Genomic DNA, 25,231 nt, shown 5'->3' with positions numbered 1-25,231 from the left:
AACTTTATTTTCTTGCTTTAATTATTTAGCTTTGTCATCTTGTCCTTCTTTGCTCAGCCATATTAATTCTTCTCTAAAACATCAAAACTAGACATTTTAAATGAAACATTCAGATCCTCAATTACAGTGCACGTGTCAAAGCTCAAATAAATATCTTTATCTGACAATCAAACCTTCTATGAACGGTCTACTTGATAAAGCATGAAAGAGAAAGAGTGATCAGGATCAAGCAAATCCTAAAATCAAATCTGAGTAAATAACTGACAATGTCACAACAATAAAACATTAAATAAGACTGGCACTGCTACCACTCTGGCCCTTTGTGCACAATCTCAGTTGACTGCTTGTTCTACAAGTAGCTCAAGGCATATTCTAGACAACTCCATCTGTCAAATAAGACCAAACCACCTTTTTGGTACACACAAAAGACCACCTAGTTTCAAGTGAAGCAATCTGCCATCATGCCCAAAAGCCAAAAGTGTTGATAAAAAATTTTGAACAAATCTGTAGAGCATCAAGGCAAAGTCGTCAAAATTCAACTCCCTTTTTCTAATCACATCAATTTGTACCTTTAAATTCAGTGATAAGTTCAAGTGAGAAAAGATTCAGCTCATGTGATTTGCTAACTAAAAAAAAGTATAAATCTTTCTTTTCAAATTAACATTAAAATGTCCAATGTCATCCTGTAACATTGTTTTCTAGCTGCATTTGATTCCACAAACAATTGAGACATGTGCTTATCCAGAAATATTGCCTTTGAAGCTGAACACATTAGAAGCAATTGTTGATAGTAGTACTACTTGGTTAGCAAAAACCATCCACAGTAACTGTTACTGTACCAGAGCAAATGTTAATTGGTTTTTGTAAGCAATAGAGGCAAGTGTGGATTGCTGTAAAATATAGCCAAGGGATTCAAAGACATGAGCAGGTGCAGAGCATAGGTATGCTAGACCACAGGTATCTATACGCATAAGCCTTTGGAAGACAGAACAACTCACTTCTGTAATCGAAAAGGAAGCATTTTCAACTTCTGGATACATATGCTATCTTCAGCAAATTAGAATCATCAGCTTAAAATGAAGCAATTCCAACTGAATATATTGACCACCGCAGAAACCAATAATGTTGCAGGAATTACAATCTGATAACAGACAAGTTAATGCTTGAATCAAACCTCAAAGCATGCCAAGGGGAAAGCCAATATTGAAAAAGAGTCTTCAGAAATTTGAGTGAAAATGGGGTTCTCAGCCAGTGCCTTTCCCGTTTTGTTTCGATGTTAATAGGGACAATTTCCTCATGCTGCGATTTGTTACCTCTGCTAAAGAGTTATGGTAAACTGAAGAGAACTACACAAGGGGCCAACCACAACCAGTATTTATTATATAACAGGTAGCTAATAACTATTTGGAGGCTGGTGGTTTATTTTTGCTTTGGAATCATGGCATTAAGGTTAATGAAGAGATCAAGCACGACCCAGCTGACACAAGTGTAGCATAAGACCCAAGATCTTTGATCCAGCAATAAAAGAGGGGAAGGAAATCCACTTGGCAAATGATTCTTGGAATGCTCACAGTTCTTCAACTAGAGACATGCTTCTTAACAGAATGAGAAAACTGTACCCAATAGTAAAAAGATGCAAGCATGAACAGATGGGATAGCGTTCTAATATATTGCATCTAATTAGCAAGAGTTGATTAGATAATACAACAATTATTTATATACAGGAATGACATCAAAAACAATTTTTAAAACTGAGCAGAGGATGAACTATCTGGAATTGAAACATTTGCAGTAACTATGCCCTAATTCACACTTAGTCATATTCACTCCAGCACAAGATACTTTCTGGGTTAAGCAATCCCAAAATTTTAAAGTTTGTTCTTTTTTCTTTCCCCCCCAAAACCCTCCATGGCCTCATTTTCCTCTTCCAATTTCCTTCAGCTCCAGATGCCTCAGATATCCATGCTCCTGCAATTCTGGTTTCAATCTTCCTGAATTTAAAGCCTTCAACTCCCCAAGCTCTGGAATTCCCACCTCAAACTTCTCTGCCTGTGTTGTTTAAGATGTTCCCTGTGACCCAAGCCTCAGGCCAGTTCTCTCATTGTTTCCACATATGGCTTGGTACAATCTTGCTCAATTACATTTTTGTGAAGTGCAAGATGTTTTAGGAAGCAAAAAAAGATGTAATACAAAATATAATGTTGTTTATGCCTTGAAAGCAATGGAAACAAAAATGTTGGAAACATTTAAATCTTAATTATGGGAAGAGATTGGATTGGCTGAGGCTATTTACCCCAGAGTTCAGGAAGGCTGAGGGGCAACAAGAAAGTACACAAGATCCTGAGGTGCAATAGATAGTCAAATATCATTTTCCCCAAGGTACAAGTACCAAAAACAAGAGGGCATAGGTTTAAGGTGAGAAGACAGAATTTTAAGGGGATTTGAAGGGAATGGGTCTTTAAAAAAGTGGCTGATATCTGGAATGCACTGCCAGAAGTGGAGGAGGAATCAGATATAGTTACTATGTTTATGGGGCATTTAGACACACACTTACAAAGGCATAGAAAATAATATGGGCAAATAGGATCAACGTAGATAGGCAAAAAGATCAGCACTGATGTCGTGGGATGAAGGGCCAATTTTTGTGCTGCATGTATTAATCCACACTAACTGCACAGATCGCTCTTTAAAATGATTAAATGTTATCAATTTGCAAAAATTATGAAGTCTCAAGTTGGTATTTCTGTTGATAAGAGAAGAATAACTACTATTATGCAGGAACCTGGTTGAGTGCTCAGACCCTCTGCTGGTGCTCCTGCAACAAACCATTAAAGTGACCTCACTGCTGCATGGTTCAGTGCAGAGTGAGCCATCAAAACAAAAAGCAATGGCTGCCTGGGAGGACTGGAGCTAAGCAGACCAGTTGGTGCAGTATAGCCACTCAGTAATAACGTGTGGGGCTCATGTGTGCACCTTGGCCAGTTGGGAAGCATAATCAGCTAAGCAAATAGTGGGAGGTGAGGGGGTGTGTTTTGGAGAAGAGAAAGCAGCTTCAATCACATCCAACAGGAAGTGATGAGAAAGAATATAGGATCTGGGAAGAGCGCAACCCCAAGCCCCACATCTGAATTTAGCCCAGCTGATCTGCAACCATTTTGGGATGGCTACCAATTATACACGTGTACACAAGTCACACATTTGCCTGCCCGTTTTTTGTCCTTCATAAAAACCTGGCAATTTGGGGGGTGGCTGTGGAGGAATGTGTGGGTTAGTTCTCTAACCCAACAACTTTCCCGTCTCATCCAATTTTCATTCACTGGATAGTAATTAAACAGTTCAAAGTTTGAGATACATTGAAAGCATGAAATTGTCTGAACAAGCAGACAAAAAATATAATCCTGCCATTTCAAAGAGATGACCTTGGAAGGCTTAAAAAAGTGACATTAAATAATGAAAATCAAAAAAACTACAGATGCTGGAAATTAAAACAGAAAAATGCTGGAAATACTCAAGTCAGGCCACAACTTTGGGAAGACAGTCAACGTTTCAGGTAGAAGACTCTGTCAGAATTATTAAATAATGGTCAATCCTGTATCCTTTTTGTTGGCGTTACTGCAACACATACCAGATCACTGAAAACCCAGTCTTCTCCTGGTATAGCTAGGCTAAGATTTAATTTATTACAGACAATTACTGAGCAAAACAAAAAGAATCCTTCGACTACTTCATACTGCCTTGTGGCAAAAGCCAAATAGCAGCCTCCTATCATGTAATGTTGGATCACAGAGCAATCTCACTAACTTTCCCTGTAACCTCCTTGCATTCCAATCAACTCTCCTAAGACTCTACCACCTTCTGGGGCAATTTACAGTAGCTAATTAACCTATTGACCTACATCTTTGTTAGATGGGAGGAAACCAGAACACTTGGAGAAAATCCATGCAGTCATAGGAAGAACATGCAAACCACACAAACAAAACCAGGAGGTCAGGATTGGACCCCAATCTCTGGCGCTGAGGCAGCAACTACCAGCTGTGCCATTGTGCTACCCAGCTTTGTACCCAAGTAGGATTAATTAGAATAAACAGTTTATTCTAACAGAGGAAAGACCCACAGAATTATGGTGCTGCTCACTGAATTTCAATGAAGTAATTCCTGAATGATAGGCAAAGTCCAATTGTTAGGATCTGTAAGGAGTAATACCATAAAGCAAATTATATATTGAACGTGCTTCACTCTCTCTCTACTAAAAGGCACTACAAGAAGCACTTCCGTTGCTTTAATTTACTGTCCTATGTTGCAAATTATTACTATGGATCAATTTGTAATGTTTACACATTTCTAAATAGGAAAACAATTTTATTGTTCTTTTTATCCAAAAATTATTGGCACATCCTGTACTTAGCCAACAGGTACTGCAAAATCCTTCCAGATCCATTCACCTGGAAGTGGACATATTCCCATATATGTGTGTTATGGTCAGCAGCACCTAGATTAAAATCAAGCCCAAAATCAACAGTAAAGCAATAAAATATTCTCACCAAAAGCCTTTTGATGCATCACTGGAATTGAATGCAATCCACAAACAAGTCTCTAATTTTGATTCATGAGTATTTAGCGAAATTATCAAGAACCCATTAATATGTTAGTCATATGCAATTTCTTGACAAATTGATTGTACACATTGAAGAGATGAAGAAATGACTTGATTTTTCTTCTCACCTGGAAGTTGTTCATTAAACCATAAGAGCATTTATTTGTGGCACAGTAGGAGAAATTGAAACCCAATTTACAGGCTGCAGTGGTGCAGTTAGTCACCGTTCCAGGGGCAATCATATCAGTCAGGTTCCCAGTAGCATCACGCACAACACAAGCACCTGATAAGGTATATAAAAAAAGTATGCAGTGTTACTGGAGCAAACGCTGGAAAACACAAAATGCCAAAAACACATCAGATCTGGTAGCATCCATGGAGAGAGAGTCAATGTTTCAGGTTATTGATCTTATCAGAATTGTAAAGGAAGGAAAACAAGCATGCCATAAACTGCAGAACAGGGGTGGAGAGAATAGAGGGAATATCTGAGAAAGAAGATTGTTTAAAGCGATGGTTATCTTGGCAATGGCAATTGAGATGGAAGAGAAACAAAAACAAAAAAATGTTATTAATTGAAGTAGAAGCATCCAGCAACATCTATATAGAGAAAAAATATGGGTACCTGAAATTGATAAGATCAATGGAGCCCTAATTATTGCAACATTCCCAGACAAGACCTAGTGCTGTTCCTTGAGCTTACACTGGGCTACATAATAATGTAGGAGGCCAGAGTGGGAATGGAATGTAGAATTAAAAGCTACAGGAAACTCCAAAATCATCCTTACAAATGGAATGGTGGTGAACTACTTTGCAAAACACAGATTTACATTTGATTTTTCCAATCTAGGAAAGAATTGATGCCTCACCTGGAGGACCCTGTTTGGGTTCCTAGGAGTTGTAAAAGGGCAGTTGTCCCTCCTGCCACAAGGGGGAAAAAGTGGTTGGAGAAGATATAGAGTGAACGAGGGAGTCCTGGAATGCTTAAAAGGGGGAAGAGGAGGAGAGTGGAAGTAGTGTCTGGCAGTTGAATCCCACCAAAAGAAAGAAAAATTATGGATGTTGAATAGGGAGACTGGTGAGCTGGAAAACCAGGATAAAGAGCCCTATCCTTGTTCAGGCTTGGAGGAAAGGGGGAGAGAGGTGCAGGGAGGCAATGCAATGGATATATCTATCAACTATACTAGAGCAGGGAAGCCAAGGTCAAGGAAAACAGAAGCCATCTCAAAAGGCACTGGTGTGGAAAGTCACATCAGAATAGATACCATTCTGAAGGGGCCATTCCTTCTAACTCCCTGATTTCCACCACTCTCATTTTCAATACACGCTCTGTGCAATACCAAACCTTTTACTTCTCCCCTCCCAGTATCTAGGAACCCTAACAGTCTTTCCAAATGAAGCAGCAATTTACTTGCACCCTTTTCCAATTTAGTGTATTGCATTCAGCACTCGTATGATGTTCTGGAGAAACCAAACACAGATTGGATGACCACTTTGCAGAATACCCCTATTCAATCAGTAAAGGTGACCCTGAGCTTCCAGTCACTTATCAATAATTCTCCATCTGTGCCTCCTACATTGTAGGAACATTGCCCAAAGCACGATTGGGGAAACAGTGCCTCATCTTCCATCTAGGAACACTACAGCCCTTGAGACTTTACATCAAATTCAATAACTTCAGGTATCCAGTTTTCTTTTCCTTCTGCAGACAGTGCTAAATACATTGTACCCCCACCCGTGTTATGGCAGTTCAGGTAACAGAAATTCACCCTTTTGGAATTCATAAATCATTACAAAAAATTTGAGATACGGAATGAAAATTTGCTGTTGCAGAATCTGAGAAAAATAAAACTAAACAAAATGTGAAAAATACAACAAAGTTTTGTCAATTTTTATTAAGGGGTCACGTTATGGAAAATCATAATATGGGTGGTCTCTGGAAAAAAACCTCCATAATGCAGGGTGCACTGTATTTCAGTTTCAATGTATTCATTTGTTTTTGTCTTTTCTATCAATAAGCAACTTTAACCATGACATCTTTGGTCTGCACCCTTTATAGGGCATTCCCTATGTTCTCTACATCCCTACCCTTTTCTGCACCTCGAAGCAATTGTTTTCCCACTTTTCTAGTTCTTATGAAGAGTCATTGACCCAGAAAGGTTGACTCAGTTTCTCTCCACCTGGGCATTATCCAACCTGCTGAGTGGTTCTGGTGTTTTCAGTTTTTGTATGAAATATGCATTGGCTTTTACTGCATGATGAATCACCCAATTGACTGGCATCTTCGTCTGCCTCACTTCTATATAGACATCATGCTGTAGCTAGAAAATTATAGTACAAAGTTAAAAAAGGAGCACAATTAAACACTTCTTCACTCTGGAAGAGTTTTGAGTTTGCAGTATTGAAACAAAAATTGTGGTTGGATAACCCAAACCAACTGCTTCACTAAAAATCAGGTTCACAGAAAGAACTCAAAATGACTGACATTCCATTTGAAAATAAAAATGGCTAAGATTTCAAAGAATAATTTCAAAAGTTGGCCAAGCATCATCCATGCAATGTCTTAATCAATTGAATATAAAGGCTCATTAAATAAAATTATCATAGTTTAACTTTTCATTAAATAATCATATCTTATGTCACTAAAGTTAAAAGCTCAGATGCTTCTTTAGGTTGTGATTTAATTAACAAGATGGCTTTAAAATAGGCCATCCTGATTTAGCATACAAAAGTTTCAAGAAAACATTGCTAATACCTTCAACTCTAAATGCTGAAAGTTAAACAATTAAATCCCATTTTAATTGCCCAAATAGACACTGATTTTGATTTTTTTTTTAAGATTTGCTGTTTCACTAAACACAAGCACCATTCTGAGTCTTTCAAGATGAAGCAGCTTGCATCATAAATTAATTTTACAGCATTCCCAAAGCAGGCCTACTATAGCAGTAACATTTCAAACCTCTCAGCTTCAGAAATAACAACAAATAAATAAACTACATTCAAAGATGCTTCAGATCAGTTTGACATCCACCCAATGAGGTCACCAATTAAATAACAGAATACAGTACTGGTGTGTCCTAGAATAGCATGTACCATTCTTTTTTTAAAAAAATGTTTTTATTTTACAAGACGGGATTTCCAATACAGAAATTTCACTTGCAAATTCTGGCTCATCTTCATATAGCTTTGGTGGTTATTAAATCTTTTGTTTATTACTCAAGATTTCATTGTTTCAATAAACTAAATCATTTACAAAGCTCTAATATTAAGAAATGTGTAGAGTTCCAGCAGGAATTAACATCAATCCCATCAGAATGTTTGAGGACTCGCCCCCAATGACGGATATTTTTATTCCCTAATAAGTAGATAACATGAGAGGTCCTGGGAATAGGTCAGAGTGATAGATATTTGTCCATATTTCACTTCAGCCAACTCACTTAAAAGTACTATATTGGCTAAATCACTTCCTAGTTTGCACAATATAAAAAGGCAAGCTTTTAAAATATCGTTCACTACAAAAACTAATAATCAAGTTTAAAGAAAAATCAGTAAACAAAAAGCTCTGTGCACATTGGTATCAAGAATGTTAAGAGAAAGCAAATGAAGTTACACCAAATTGAAAATAATCAACCTACCCATTGTATGATTAGTATGAAACCAACCAATTTCATGTTAATAAATCAAAAGGTAGAAATTTTGGATGAATAGTTATTGGAAAAAATAATGGTTTAAAACAGGTTTTAACCAGAATTTTTACAGCAACACTCCAATCTTTCTTTATTCAAGGTCACTGCATTGTGATAATTGTTTCCTAAATTTTTGAAGACAAACAATATGGAACATTGCAAATTAAATGAAAATATTCTTAATTGTAATACCGTCTTTATTTGGGTAAAAACATTGTACAAGAAGAAATTTTACCTGCAGCAACAGCCGCTCCTGCATAGACTATTGTGGTGATTAAAATAGCCAAGAGTGTACCTTTAGGTATGGCTAACTGTGGATCCTATTTAAAAATGAAAATAAACATTAATAACTTCTATACTTTGTATCTTACTTATCCTCATTTTTAAACTTACAGTACCGTTTGACAAAAGGATACCACTATTGGAACCAAGTAGGCTATTTTAAAGCCAGAGCTCAAATCAACCCTGCATCTACATTAAAACCTCTAAGGAGGTTTAGAAAATTGGAACTAGTAAATGTAGTACATTTTCAAAAACTGAGTCTTGACTTTGTGTTTGAAAATAGCACCAAAAAAAGTAGCAGCAATATTCCTCAGATGGTGGCAAGGGTACTAGATCAAGATTAACATGAACTTGGGCATAATTAAACTAAATAGCATACATGGGGTTTGTAAATTTCAATTAGCTAATTGAGTGTGCAAAAAAAAAAGTGCCTTGAAGGTGATTTCTTAACACTTCAGGGAAAAAAAAAGAGGCACTTTGAAGAGAATTGGATGCACCCAAGTACTTGCACAAGATCAGCAAGTTCAAATGCAGCTATGATGGAAGATCAGATAAGAAAGTGGGGTTACTTTCTTCAGAACAGAGTTGGAAAAGGTGAAGTTGAGGTGCATACAGTGATGAGCAGTTCAGGCAGAGTAAATAGGAAGGATCTAGTTCCCTAGTAGAAGGGTCAAAAAGCAGGGGATACGAGTCAAAATAATTGGTGAAAGTATTAATGGGAAGACAAGGGAAAAACTCACCAACTTGGAAGGAACTCACCTGACAAAGGGCAGTACAGGCAGATACTCTCATTGCATTTAAAAGGTGTAATTTGAGAGCCACTTAGCCCCTCAATTCCCCAATCTTTCAAAATATCATCTACCTCTAAATACCTCAAGTGATCTTGCCTCCACCACACTCTGAAATAGGGGATTCATCACCCACAAAGGAGAAATTCCTACACATCAGTTTAAATAATTCTCTCTCAACTTGTACCTATAATCCCCTTGTTCAAGACTTTTCCATTTGTAGAAACATCTTAATATTCACCTCGTTGTGGCCTTTTAGGATCTTGTGCTGCATTAAGATCATCCCTCGTTCTTCTGAACTCCAAAGAGCACTAATACAACCTTTTTAGCCACTTCTGACAGGACAACCTTCTCATCCCAGGAATTAGACTAGCAAATCTCTTTTGGACTGCATCCAATAAGAGTATATCCTTTAAGGGGGCCAAACCTGTACACATTACTCCAGGTGCAGCCTTACCAACACTTCAAACAATTGTAACAATACTTCATTTTTAAAATTACAATCACCTAGCAATAAAAGCCAATATGCCGTTGGCCGCCTTAGTTACTTGCTGCACCTGCATTTTTGTTTCCTGCACGAGAACACCAAGATCCCCCTCTTCCAGTCATTTGCAGTCTCTCCCCATTTAGATAATAGTCTGCCTTGAATCCTCTTACTGAAGAACATGACCTCACACTTTCCTCCATTTCCTTAAGTTTTTGTCCACTCACTCAACTCTTCCATATCCCATTACACAGCCCAAATATCCTCATCACAGCATGCCCTTACACTTATTTTCATGTCATCAGCAAACCTGGATACCCAATAACCTTGGGCCTTCCTCCAAGTGAATAATATAGATAGTAAATAATTGAGGGCCAACGACCAATAATTGGGATACTCCATAAATTTCCAGTTGAAAAAGACCCACTTATTTTGACATCCCATCTTGTATGTGATAACCCACATTAATACACTTCCCCTATACCAAACTTTAGCAAATTAGTCAAGCATGATATCCTTTTCCCAAAACTACACAGGCTTGGCTTGATTCCATTGCTTTTCTGAATAACTAGCTATTGATTATGCATAATAACCAACTACCTTGATTATGCAGTTCAGCATCTTCCCGACAATATTAAGCTAACAGGTCTATAGTTTTTCCACAATTGTCCCCCTCCCATCTTGAACAAGGGTGTTTCACTCACTGTTTTCCAATCCACTGATACCCTCCTAGAACTCAGAGTGTGAAAGTTTCCAGCCAATGGCTTTACTATCCCTGCAGCCACTTCCTTCAAAACACCTGGACGCAGGCCAGCAAGTCCTAGAGACTTGTCTACCTTTAATCTGATTAGGTTTTCTCAATCCTCTCATGACAGGATTACAGGTATTTTCATCTTATTTAAAACTAGCCGATCTGTTATCATTGGGATGTCTGTGGTGACTTCCACTATGAAAACTGATGCAAAGTATTGGTTTGCATGACTTGTCATTTCCTCAATTCCCCAGTCTCACTCTCCAGGGGATCCACACTTATCAACTGTTTTATACATCTGCAGAAGCTCTTGCTATTTTCTTATTACTTGCCAGTTTACTTCAAAGATCAATTTTCTCCCTCATTAGCTTTAGTCCTTTGCTGCTGGCTCCTGAAAGTGTTCCAATCCTCTGGTTTACCATTTGCTTATATCATTTTGTAGGCTTTAATTTTTGATTTAGTATTTTCCTTGGCTTCCTTTGTTAACCATGGATGGTGGTTCTCTCACATTGTTCTTTTCTGGATGGGATATCTGCCACTGCTCATCCACTGAGCTTTTCTTCAGCCTACCCTACCCAACCCACCACCACCACCCCCCCAACCTCCCCACTCAAGACAGCTTTTCCATCTTGCCTAAGAAATTGCCCTTAATTGGAGGATACTGGTTTTGAACCACTGGTGTTTGCTCACAAACTGCATCAGGAATTTTACCATGCGATCACTACTCCCTAGAGGACTGTCCACAAGATCTCCCATCATTCTTCAATACACATGACCCCCCAAATCAAAAGTAGCCCTTCCCAGATGGGTTCTGTAATCTTTCTCAGAACAATCAAGGAGATGCACTCTAGAAATGGTACTCTTGCCACTTTGATTAGTTCAATAAATAAGCAGATTAAAATGTCAATTCCTCGTGTACCACTTTCAATATTTCCCCAATTATTCTATGTCCTGCTGTCAAACAGCAGTTTTGAGACCTATGGACAACTCCCACCAGTATCCTCTTTCCCCTGCTAAACCTCATTTCCACCAAAATAGATTCTACATCACAATCTACTACATCCATCTCACTCGCTTGTTTGAAAAAAGCCACCCACACCACCTGTTCCTTTTTGCCTATTCTTTTGGAACATCACGTAACCTAGAACATAGAGTTCCTCAGCCTGGTCACACTGCAACCATGTCTTTGTAACAGCTATTAAATCAAATTCATTTATTCCCATTTATGTGGTTGACTCATCTATCTTGCTATAAATGCTCCATGCACTCAGATAATGAAACTCAAATTTTTGTCTTTTCAGAGTTGCTACTTAATCCCATTCTAATTTCTGCTGCACACTTTAATTTTCTGTCATGCTTCCATTTTCATTCACCCATTTATATCTTGTCACGTGTTCTGTTGATGACCTTGTCTACACCATTGCTTAATGTGCCTCTTTTTCTTAATTGTAGTCTCTCCTGCAAAATATCTGAAAAAGGCTCTCAGGTGCATCTGTACACTTCCTGCACTTCTGATCTCACTCTCCCTCCTACCCAGAACAAGGATGCAGTTGCCTTTTTACCACCCTCTCCTTCCATTCCATGAGCTTCTACATTCAAGTTCATCTTTCATAACTTCTGCCACCTTCAGCTAGGTGTCACCACCAGGTAGAGCTTCCCTCCCCCCTTCTGCATTCCCAAAGGATGCAACACTTTGTTATATCCGTTCCCTTCTCACCATCCAAGGACTTAAACCACCCTTCCAGGTGAAGCAGCAATTTGCCTGCATTTCTTCCAGTTTGGTGTACTGCTCATGATATGGTCTCAACACTGGAGAAACCAAACTACATTGGATGACTGCTTTGGAGGATATTTCTGATCAGGATGATCTCAAGCTTCCAGTTACCTGTGACTTCAATTCTCCGCATCCTCCCACCTCCACCAAATCACTACCTATAACCTCTAACAAAGCCCAATAGCAGCTCATCTTCTGGCTGGGTAAACTGCAACCCTCAGAACTCACTGAATTCAACAATTTCAAATAACCAGCTCTTCAGGTTTGTATCAGTTCTGTTGCAAGATATTCATCTTTAAAGGTAACTGAATTTTCTCACCTCCACAAGTGCTGCCTGATCTGCTAGGTATTTTCAGCATTCTCTTGTTTCAGATTTCTAGCAACTGGTGTGTTCTCTCTCAGTTCCAACACGTTTCTCCCCCCCCACCCCCCCCCCCACACCCTCATCTCACTCCCATATGCTCCTCACTTTCTACCATTTGCATTAATCTCTATTTACATCATCTCCAAATGTTTTAGCTGCACAAGCCTTCACCATCCCCTTAGTTTGAACCAACACCATCTGCATCTTGGCCGTCTATTTTCTCTTGGCCTCCCCTGCAACTTACAACATGCTCATGGTCTAACTTTTCCTTGTTTTAGGATCATAGACTGAAAAACCTTAATTCAAATTTGGTACCTGCAGTTTTATGATTACTGGAGTTAAAAATGGAAAGATTCCTGAATCAAAAGCCAGTGGGCTGGCAAGTAACAGTGTAAACATTAGTATACAGGCAGTACTAACTTGGATCAACTGAATCCTAACATGGTGGGAGAGGCTGGAGAAGTGTTGGACTGGTTGAAATTGGAGTAATGAATGCATAGATGAAAGTTTTGTGGATGAGCTGAGGGAGCAATGGATGGAAATAGAAATTCTTTAGACTCCATAGAACAATACAGCACAATCCAGGCCCTTCGGCCCACCATGTTGTGCCAACCTTCAAACCACACCTAAGACTATCTAACCCCTTCCTCCCACATATCCCTCTAACTTAAATTCCTCCAATATGCTTATCTAACCATCTCTTGAACTTGACCAACGTACCTGCCTCCACCACTACCCCATGCAGCACATTCCATGCACCAACCACTCTCTGGGTGAAAAACCTCCCTCTGACATCTCCCTTGAACTTCCCACCCATTACCTTAAAGCCATGCCCTCTTGTATTAAGCATTGGTGCCCTGAGAAAAAGGTGCTGGCTGTCCACTCTATCTATTTCTCTTAATATTTTGTAGACTTCTATCATCTCTCCCCTCATCCTCCCTCTCTCCAATGAGTAAAGCCTTAGCTCCTTTAGTCTCTCCTCATAATCCATACACTCTAATCCAGGCAGCATCCTGGTAAATCTCCTCTGCAACCTCTCCAATGCCTCCACATCCTTCCTATAATGAGGTGACCAGAACTGGACACAGTACTCTAAGTGTGGTCTAACCAGAGTTTTGTAAAGCTGCAACATTACTTCGCGGATCTTAAACTTGATCCCATGATTTATGAAAGCTAACATCCCATAAGCTTTCTTAACTACCTGATCCACCCGTGAGGCAACTTTCAGTGATCTGTGGATATGAACCCTCAGATCCCTCTGCTCCCCCACACTGCCCAGAATCCTGCCATTAACCTTGTACTCCGCCTTGGAGTTTTTCCTTCCAAAGTGTACCACCTCACACTTCTCTGGATTGAACTCCATCTGCCACTTCAGATCAGCACTGCATCCAAATCAATATCCCTCTATAAGCTTCGACAGCCCTCCAAACTATCCACAACACCACCGATCTTTGTGTCATCTGCAAATTTGCTAACCCACCCTTCCACCCCCTCATCCAAGTCATTAATAAATATCACAAAAAGTAGACGTCCCAGAACTGATCCCTGTGAGACACCACTAGTCACAGCCCTCCAATCTGAATGCACTCCCTCCACCACAACCCTCTGCTTTCTACAGGCAAGCCAATTCTGAATCCACACGGCCAGGCCTCCCTGGATCCCTTGGCCTCTGACCTTTGGAAGAAGCCTACCATGTGGAACCTTGTCAAACGCCTTTCTAAAATCCATGTAGACCACATCTACTGCACTACCCTCATCAATCTTCCTGGTCACCTCCTCAAAGAACCCTATCAGGCTTGTGAGGCAAGATTTTCCCTTCACAAAGCTATGCTGGCTGTCCCTAATCAGTCCAAGATTCTCCAAATGCTGGGGAGAACTTAGTGCCAGCACCTAAACTTGAGGCAAAATAGAACAAAAGATAGTAAAATATGCCATACAACCTCAACCAAAAGACAATAACATTGGTCTTTGCAATATTTAGAGGTAAAATCTCTTTCACTGGAGTCAGTCAAGCAGTGTGACAAATCAGAGGCAGCAGTAGGATCAAGGGAGATTATGAGATAGAACTTGTCACAGTGAAGCAGTACAGTTCACTGCAATCAGTCATGTTAGAAACTGCAAATGAAATCCCACATGGACTTTCAGTATTGTGGCAGAGGTAGAAGCTAGTAAAAAGAATGGGCAAATTACAGATCCATTAGTTCTACTACACTTTCATGCAAGATAATACAATTTAAAAAATCCTGCACAATAAGGTGAAATGTCATGAAAAATTAATTACATTTTAGCAGGGATATAACGATAATGAATGACATTCTCTAAAAAAAAATCTTGTTACTTCTCAATGCTAAATCCTGACAGCAAAGTGAAACCCGAATTGCTTCAGAAATCAGAAAGGCAGCTGCAACTTTCTAAATTTTTTTTCCCACACTACATATTTCATAGATTAACGTTATCCATAAATAAGTAAACACTTACTGCAAGATCACCAGAGATGTTTGCCCCAGCAAGAATACCAGTGGCAGCAGGGAAGAAAATAGCAAAGACTGTAAAGAAATCTTCTCCTTCACGAAAATCTGGCCCAAAGTTTTCTGAAAATATTTCACCTGAAATGCCAACATAGTAACTTAATGCAATGAATGAAACAATTATTTTTCAATAGGCCAATTTTATGCAGTGGATTATCATGTCTACACAATTTGGGTTTTCAGTAAAGGTTCCAAAATATTCTTGTTACCATATGCTAAATTCATGCAAAATTGGACTGTACTACTGGACATATATGAATGACGTGATGACCACTGGAAACGAAGAAAATGTCCACCTTCATAGAATAGGGGTTGAAGAAGATACCTTTAAAAGTAATCCTACCTGGTTCCAGGAGCTGACCAATTTTTCTTAGAAAATTAAAAGATTCTGGGATTGGTTCTCTCGTGCATTTGTTTTTAAATAAAGTGAATTCACCAGATTTTGTAGACACCGAGCATATTTACTTTAATTACAGGTCCCCTACATTATTCTAATATGCAATTTATTGGGTAAAACAGTTACAATCCTAAACACATGACCGCAAGCTCCACTAGATAAGGAATCAATGCTAATCTGAAACATTGTTTAAAATTTGAATGCAACATGCATTCTATTGCATATTCATTTGCCCAAATGAATAGGCAATAGAATGATCAGCAAGTCAGGCAGCATCCATGGAGGAAAATAAACAGTCGACGTTTCAGGCAGAGACCCTACATCAGGACTGGGCCTTGTTGCCTTATGTACAAGGCAACAAGGGTCGCCTTATGTATGAGGCATTTCTTTTAAACAAAGGGCATAGCACCATCAACTGATCTGTGATGTCAAAATTGTACAAGTAGAATGACAGAAAAATAATTCCACATTCAAAAGGATTTTCTGGCTTGAGTCAGTTTATCCTCATGAAAATATTCCTACTCTAATAAGTGGTTTTGCATCATGCACCAGCTTGACAATAAAGTTGCTAAGCTTACAGTATGTGGCTTGTGCTCAATATGCTTGACATTCAGCTGCTTCTACAGCTCATGGCACATGTTCGCCTTTCCTCTTCAAGCAGTTGTACAGTTTGAAATAGTTCAACAAGTATACAGTCAATGTGTTTTTTTAAAATAACCATTGGCCAGTTATTATCAGGCTAAATCTTTGTCACATGTTAAGCTTCAATGAGGAACACAGAGTGCAACTTCACTGAAAAATGAAACAATACAAGATGCAATAGAACAGTAGAAATAATGCAATGTTGTGGATACAATTTTGGTAAGGAAAAGAGAAACCAAGCCAAAAGAAGAAAATTCCACATGAACAAAAAGTCTAGAGGTAACAAAGGCCCAGAAATAAAAATTGGCTTTTTACAGAATGACAGTGACATTCAGGAGAATCCATAAACAGAAAAACAATCTAAATAGAGCAACCAATAAATAGGAACTATAAATACATTAGATTCTCAGAAAGGAAGTTATCCAAACTCAAGGCAACTGACAAAATAAAAAAAAGTTTAAAAACACGAAATAACACTATTACATTTGGAAATAAAACAAAAAGCTCTCAATGACATAGTAGGTTTGTCCAGGAAGAAATTTGAGTCATGTTCAATCTTCAGTCATTGCCAAGAGAACAGATCTCAAACAAAGTGACTGTATTGGCATTGCCATCTCAGCAGCTCTGGATTAGAAAGGAATTAAATAAAGGATGCTTGCTCTTAATTGTTAATGAACTTGTCTGCTGCCAGCAAATATCAGGGGATCACAGGAGGGCTGCCTACTTTATTCTTGCTGGCTATGGTCAAACAGTAACAAACAATTGGACAAATATGGATAGGCATGTGGACAGATCAAGCTTCCATGGCAGTACAATTCATGAAACAACCAAACATAAGTGAATGTGCAAAAAGAGCATATTAGCCCATCAGGTTTGTAATTCATAGAACTCAAATCAGTTGTCAACTCATTTTACCCAATTATGTGAAATACAAGATGTACAGCAAGCAGAAAAATCTGTAATTCTGACAACATTTCAATTCAAGAACCACCAGCAATAAAGTGAGCACTCTTTTTATTTACATACCATGATAATTAAAAAATCCTTTTGCTCTCTTGTCATTCGCTGGGATGAAAGTTCCCACAGCGAAGTTAGTAATGGCTACTAGCAGAATTCCCAATAGTACAATCTGAGCCTGCAAAGTAGTAAAAAGGGAATATTTAAATAATTTCTTTCTGGATAGACTATGGGATATCCAAAACAAAATACAACAGAAGGAGGATATTTTGGGAAACTTCAGGCCAAACAGCATTTATGGCGAAGGGAAGTTAAATGTTCCAAGTCAATGATCTTCCAGAGCTAGGGATAAAAGTTCAGATGACTGATTTTAAATAGGCATAGGAGGCAGAAAGAGGGGGAGATGGAACAAATGGGCAAAGCAGAAGAAATTAAATGAGAAGGCGGCATGAATGTGTGGAGTAAACAGGATGAAAATATACCAAGAAACAACAGAGTAAAATTATCAGGAAAAACAACCCTGGACTACATGTCAAGTCCAGAAGGCTAATAAAAGATTAGATTTTGGCCCTCAATTTCAATTTTGTGGTAGGAGGCAGAGTACAGAAATTTTACAGAATGAGGTATAGAATTGACAAGTGCCCAGAAACCTATAGTTAACTCAAACTGAAGAGGTGTTCTGCCAAATGGTCACTTGCACTTGTAGCAGTAGCAGGGATGGAGGAGGAGAAAAAGGACTGATGAAAGACCCGAGCAGGTTGGCATAAACCTTTGAAATGCTGAAAGGAGAAAAGGTGAATGGTAATGACATCAAAATGGAGGTGCTGGAAGTGAGGAAAATAAAATATCATTCAGTATTATGGGAAGTGCTGTGGAATGAGAAAACATGGTTTTGGGAAACATTTGGGAAGAAAATAGAAGAGGTAAGAATAGAAGTGAAGGATGTGGCTTGAACACACAGCAAAGTTACTTATCAACCACAGTGGAGGTTAAATCCTCAGCTGAAGGAAGAGGAAGATGCACTTGGCATAGATGGTGGCAACCCAATGATATAGAAACAGGGACAAAGGGCGAGGGTACTCAGAAAACAGGATGGTAGAACGTGTGGTGGGATTAGTTGTAAGAATCAGTTTCTCCCAAAGAAATAAGGGCAGGGAACAAATACAAAGGCCAAGGACAGACAGAATAGTGATTCAAATTTTGCCAATTTCTGACAAAACCATAAAACAGTGCTAATACAGTTATTAATTACAAGAAAGATCAGGCAGCAGGTTAGGACTAGATCAAAAGAATTGGCACATATAAAGATAAGCAAAGCCAGAGCCCAACTGTAGAAAAAAAAGTCAAAAAGTGGGGTCTGTGGTAGTGGAGAAGAATTGGACATCCATGGCTTAAAATGAGTTAGGTCTGGGAAGAGACAGGTTATAGATTAAGTATGTGTATAATCTGAAAGATCTAGTGCAACTGGCAGACTAAATAATCATGCACAGAATGCATCATTGTAATGGAGACATTGACAAACCTTTCTGACGAGAGGCTCAGTAGCACCATTAGAGCTCAATTATCTTGATCTGCAGTTCCCCCAAATGTTCAAATCTTATACATTAATGCATGTGGAAAATATTATTACACACAACTAAATCTGCAACTCATAACTAGAAGTTACATGGTAACTAATGTAAAAATAAGGTAGTAAAGAAGGCAAAAGCCCAGGGTTCCTCCTTCTCGATTTTATTTACCCCTGTTCTGTGCAATATGCTGGCAGTGCTTAAGCCAGTTTCTTCTTAGGCAGTGCCATGGGATGGAAGACTTTCTTCAGTTTTGCACATTCTGAGGTGGCAAATGTCAATGAGTGGACTGTAGATTCTTCCACAAATGGAAGGGACAGTGGCTGACAGACAAATAGTTTCAGAGGTGGTCACTCTTTCCACAATTTACACAGGGCCTCTATAAGCTCAAGTCATTGTGTTTAGGTTCTCTGCTTTGAGTGTTCATGAGCAAAGATTGTCAGGAGTCAATGGGGATGTTGAGTTTCTTCAAGAAGGCTTTGAGTACATCCTTGAACCTTTTCCTCTATCCACCTGGTAATCATTTCTTTCCCTATCCCATACTTTCCTGTTCCTTCGCTCAGCATGAAAGGTTAAGACCTATATTTATAAGAAACTCCTCCCACATAGCTTTTCCCCAACAAATTACAAATTTAAAACAATGTGTAAATATCATAGCACTGATACTGCAAATGTGTGATCAATGGCAACAATGCCTGTAATCAAAGTACTTCACTGAAATTCAGATATTGAAGTCCTACCTTGGCTTCCCACTCCATCCCTGCCACAGATATTCCAAAGAGGACCACAATGGTGATGGTTCCTATAATCCGGATGTCATTCATTTCATCAATCATGAGTGCATTGTGTTCCTCAAGAATTAGAAAAATAAACTCAAGTTTATGAAGTAAAACAATTTAAAACACGTTAAAACATCAAGTTCCTATAACTGAAAGTTAATAGCCAAATCAAATTTGTTGAGGTCCTGCAGAAAATTAATACATCTAAACATTTTAAAGAATAGGTTTGTTGATGTTTAACTAAATATAAAAAAAACACTTACCACAAGCAGGTCTCTTACAGTCTCTGCGAAGCCAACCACATACATGGCTACAGCTACTGCATTGGCAAAAGCAAAAATGAGTCCAATAGCACCACCAAATTCAGGTCCCAAACTTCTGGATATTAAATAATACGCACCACCTATAAACAGAAATGCATTTTTTTTTTTCAGCATCCACTGTTAAACTACAAGCACAAAAAATGTCCTGACTTAAAATTTAATATTTACAATATCTTGCCACAGCACACATCTAAGTATGCATGTAAACAAATAACCTGTAGAAGAACCCACTCACCAAAGAAATGTCTTGGTGCTATTTAAGAAATACTCTGCAATCTGAATTCCTTGTGCAAGCAACTACATCCACACAAAGTGCTAATGTCAGTGCTACTCAATACAAAAGTTAATACATTTTGTGAAGTTATTCAATAATTAGAGCATCAAGTAAAATGAAGCAATTGATCTGTGGTGCAAAACAGTAACCCTCTTGTTTTACATAAGCAAATTCTTCCCATTTAGAATTTTACCCAAAACTTATATACATTGGAACCTTGGTACTTGCCCCAAGTGAGCATTAGTGTTTAAAAAAAATACAGGATATTTACAAGTCAGTAGAAACTCACAGGAGAACAACTGCAAACAACCTTAATGTTCAGTTCTACAAGTTCAATCATCTAAATCAATCATTTAGTGCTCTATTGCCAGCATGACTCATATTCAAGGTCGATCAGAGGAACAGACTTGTTATTCATATTCTAGGTTTTTTGGCTCTGGGTTGATTCTTAACTGTACACTACAATCTTAACAGATAAGCAGTAGATACAAACTATCCCATTCAGTTCACAGACCACAGAAGAAGAATAAGAATATAACCTTCAGCCCCTGACATCTGCGTTGACCACGATGCCAACTTAAATTTCACATCTGCTTGCTCACAATCCATATACCTTCATTCCTTGCCCTTTCATATATCTATCTAAATACCTCTTAAACATTGCTATCATATCTGCCGCCATCACCTTCCCTGGCAGCACGTTCCAGGCACCTACCACACAAAAAAAATTGCCTCATAAATATCCTTTCCCTTTGGCCCTAATCTGGCCATCAGCCTCCAACATCCCAGAGTAAACAATCCAAATTTGTTCAATTTCTCCTTGTAGCTAAATACTAATACTCGCCAATCCAGGTAACATCCTGGCAAACCTCTTCTGCACCCTCTCCAACACCTCCATATCCTTCCTACAGTGTGGCAACCAGAACTGTACACAATACATCAAATGTGGCCAAACCAAAGTTTTATACAACTGCAACATCACTTCCTGATTTTTATACTCAGCACCCCGACCAATGAAGGCAAGTATGCTGTACACTTTTTTGTGCCTTATCTACTTGAGCTCCCACTCTCAGGGAGCTAGGGACTTGCACCCCAATATTGCCCTGTACATCAATGCCCCATGGATCCTGCTATTCTCTTACATTTGACCTCCTGAAGTGCAACTCATCACATTTGTCCAGATTAAACTCCACCTATAACTTCTGTGACCGTATCTCCAATTGATGTAAATCCTTCCGAATCCTTTGAGAATATCAGTATATCCCACCCTGATCTCACCAATTCTCCACATCTTCCTTGGTGAATACTGGTGCAAAGTATTGTTTAGTACCTTGCCCACTTCCTCTGGCTCCAGGCATAAATTCCCACTTTTGTCCTTGAGTGATCCCATCCTCTCCTTAGTTATCCTCTTGTCTTTAATTATATGAAATACCTTGGGATTCTTTATTTCTACTTGCTAAGGACATTTTATGGCTCCTTTTAGCCCTCCTGATTTCCTGTTTAAGTTTTCTCCTGCTTCCTTTGTATTCCTCAAAGGCCCTGTCCAATTTCAGCTGATGTTTCCTTATTCTTTGACTCAATTTGTAACACTCTCAATCGTCCAAGATTCCTAAACCTTACTATCCTCATCTCTCTCTCACTGGAAGATGTTGGTCCTGAATTCTGACCAGCTAGCCTTTAAGTGACTCCAACAAGTCAATGCTGACTTACCCAGTTGGGAGCAGCTGTTATCTGCTCTCCCCAGCTCCTTCCTAATGCTGTTGCAATTAGCTTTCCCCCAATTGAGCACAACCCTACCCCACCCCACCTCCCCCCACCTTCCCCAGGTCCTGTCTTATTCTTAGCCATAACCATCTGAAAACTTAGAGTTTATGACCACTGCTCACAAAATGATCTCCTACTGAATGGAGTTTCCTGGCCAGGCTCATTTCCCAATACAAGGTCTAGTGTGCCTACCACCCTCCCCTCCGGGTTAGTCCATCAACATACTGTCAAGAAATCCTCCTGAATGTACCTAACAATTCTGCCCCTTCTGAGCCCCTGGCATTAAGGGAGTGCCAATCATCTACTATATCCATCCTGCTGCTTTTACTCCTTCCATGATAATGCCTACATCTGTCCCTCAAGATCCACAGGTGATTGGGACGGTTTTAGTATAACCCCAACATAGTAACCGCACGTTTATCATCCCAATTTTTCGGAATCCTAGAACATTGAGCTGCCACTCCTGCCAGTCTCAACCAAATTTCTGTAAAGGCTACAACATCATAGTTCCATGTATTAATCCAGGCCCCCCCATCTGGCTTACTCATAATACTCCTTGCATTGAAATACTTCAACCCATCGGCCCCACCGTGATCATTAACCTGGTCCTGCCCATTCTTCCTTTCAGACTTACTTGACCCAACCTCCATCTTCCTATCAATCCCTCCATTTGCTGACTTCCTGCTCCAGTTCCCATGCAGCTGTCACACTAGTTTAAACCCACCCGAGTAGCACTAGCAAACCTTCCTGTGAGGATATTGGTGCCCCTCCAGTGTAGGTGCAACCTGTCCTTCTTATACAGGTCCCACTTGCCTGGGAAGAGAGCCTAATGATCCATGTACCCAAAGACCTCCTTCACTGCACCAACCCCTTAGCCACACATTTAACTGTGCTATCTTCCTATTTCTTATCTTGCTAGCATGTAGCACAGGCAATAATTCTGAGATTACAACCCTGGAGGTCTGTTTTTTCCTTTTAAAAAAAAGGCTTTCTGCACAACTCCCTAAATTCTCTTTGCAGGACCTCATCTTTCTTCCTGCCTACATCATTAGTACTACTATGGACCACAACCTCTGCACCTTCCCTTTAAGAATGTCCTGTAACTGCTCAGAAGCATTCTTGATGCAGGCACCTGGGAGGCAGTACACCATTTATGCCTGACTGAAGAGTGCCCCCTCACTATTCATCACCTAGTCCTTGACCTAGACTGCTATACAAAAAGGCTAGTTGTAGTGCCAGATCCTCTGATTTTCTTGGATGACCTTCATTCCAATGCAATAAGAAATTCCATTGCACACCAAAGCAAAATATGAAACATAGCAGGTGAACACAAATTCAGTTATCTGGTCCTGAAATGAAGAAAATAGAGCAAATTCCTGCATTCCCTAGAGATCAGATGATTGGTTTGACAGTTGATCATATTCTTCATTCTCCAATACACTTGGGTAAACTTAGAACACATGAAAACACTTCACAACTTTTATTCTTGCAGAGAGCCAGTTTGAAAGTTTGAATTGCTGAGGCACACACACAAAACTGCAAAGTTTCAAGGAAGCCCTTGCCACAGTTATTGTCTGCACTCAGTCATTGGACCTGGAACTAGACAGCAGAGCACCAACTTTCTGCAATTTCCTCAGTTATGCTAGGAATGCCAGCCATCAAATCTGCACCAGGTAGGATTTGCTATAGGATCAGCAACTCTATTTCAAGGGATGGGAAATTTTAGGTGATGGGTGAATTTACTGAATCAAGAAAATTTCTAGTACACTAAGTTTTTTTTTAAAAACACATTTTCAATTCTTCAAAATCAGGGCTGGATAGCAGGCTTACGGTTCAATGTGTTAACTAATAAGCAATGCAAACCACACATGATTAACCAGAAGCTTAATTAAACTGGTCCAATAGCTACACAAGATTTAACAATACTATTCTAAAGTTGTTGTACAAGTGAGCACTGTGCATCACAATGACAGATGAACACTTATCTACAGCAAAACTGCAGATTGTTACATTGCAACAATACGAACTGAACAATTAAAATGTGTACATAGCTAAGAAACCAGACAACAAGACAATATGAAATTGCATCTTTGAAGCCTCTAAGTAGTTGCAGGCAACCGGCAAAGCAATAATAGTGCCACAATCCTCTAGAAAACTGAAGCAGCACAATATTGTTGTCCATTGTAAACAAGTCATCTTCAAGGGCCTGTCTGTCACCATAATCTAAAATTGTGCTTCCCTTCCCCAACCCTTGATTAAAAAAAAACACGTTTTCAGTCTAAAATGCTTCAGGAATTAAACATCAGCTTTCTAGGGAAGTAGTGCAGAGTCTTAAAAGAAAAAGGCAAAAAAAATTGTGAATAATGAAAATTGCTTATTAAAGAGAGTTTCTTTCGCAGGTTAAACCGAGACAACCTTCTGAAATTTACACATCAACTGCCAACTATCAAGTTATGGTAAGCATTTCTTAAATTTTTTCCTCCTTCTAAAGTTTGAAGCTTGAGATTAAATTGCAATATTTACCAAATTGGCTGCAGCACAGAAAAGATAACTAAAATTAAACAGCTAATTTGTGCAAAAGCCCAAAATATATAGATAAACATTCCAGAAACTATTTCACATCTTTCTTGGTCCATTTCATTACTTCAAACATTTGGTTTAATATTTCAAAAAATATCCAAGCATTTTGAACTAGTGACAGCTATTGATACTAATATGAAATCATATAATTGCTAAATATAACAACTACCCCTTAAAACTCAATCCTCTATTTACTAATACTCGGCTTTTTGTGGTAAGCAGCTATTTCTCCAGCAACATCAAAATTTAGTGATCACATTTTTTTCTCACTGTTGCAGAATTTCATAGATGTAGGAAAAGCCTCAGACCTTTGTTTTACATTGTGACCAGAGCCTTTAATCAGTCAGCTAGAGTAAATGAAAACTAATCTGAAGCACGTTGACAGGCTAATCACATTTAATAACAACAAAAGTAATTTTAAGATCACAAAGCTTTTATTGTTTTGATTACAACGCTTCATTTTCAGCTCTCAATTTGGTCAAACATTAACCACCAGAATCTATAGGAGGTTAACCTACTATACAGGTGACCCTTGCGTTGTGGCCATCCAGATAACAAATTTGTCCTTTCAGAATTCATAAATCACTAACCTAACATTTGAGATACCGAATAAAATTCACTCAGACTTTGGACTAAAAGTAAAATGAACACTTTTTCCCCCCAACTCTTGTTTCATGATTCATTCAGATGATGCAGCTT

At 38.9% G+C, this 25,231-nt stretch overlaps 1 protein-coding gene across 2 annotated transcripts in view; it reads right to left on the bottom strand.

Annotated features, from left to right (window-relative positions):
* The window catches only part of slc12a2 (solute carrier family 12 member 2), a 128,169-nt gene that overhangs the window by 50,322 nt on the left and 52,616 nt on the right, over positions 1-25,231 (bottom strand). For both annotated transcript variants that reach the window (XM_052020692.1, XM_052020694.1), the window contains exons 5-10: positions 19,855-19,994; positions 19,553-19,663; positions 17,314-17,422; positions 15,199-15,326; positions 8,513-8,597; positions 4,723-4,877 (exon numbers count right to left, since the gene is read on the bottom strand). In XM_052020692.1, the coding sequence (XP_051876652.1) occupies positions 4,723-4,877; positions 8,513-8,597; positions 15,199-15,326; positions 17,314-17,422; positions 19,553-19,663; positions 19,855-19,994 (728 nt within the window). The remainder of the gene's footprint in view (positions 1-4,722; positions 4,878-8,512; positions 8,598-15,198; positions 15,327-17,313; positions 17,423-19,552; positions 19,664-19,854; positions 19,995-25,231) is intronic.

Source organism: Pristis pectinata, chromosome 7, assembly GCF_009764475.1.
Source record: "Pristis pectinata isolate sPriPec2 chromosome 7, sPriPec2.1.pri, whole genome shotgun sequence".
NCBI classification, from domain to species: domain Eukaryota; kingdom Metazoa; phylum Chordata; class Chondrichthyes; order Rhinopristiformes; family Pristidae; genus Pristis; species Pristis pectinata.
This window is presented reverse-complemented; position numbering and strand designations above follow the sequence as displayed.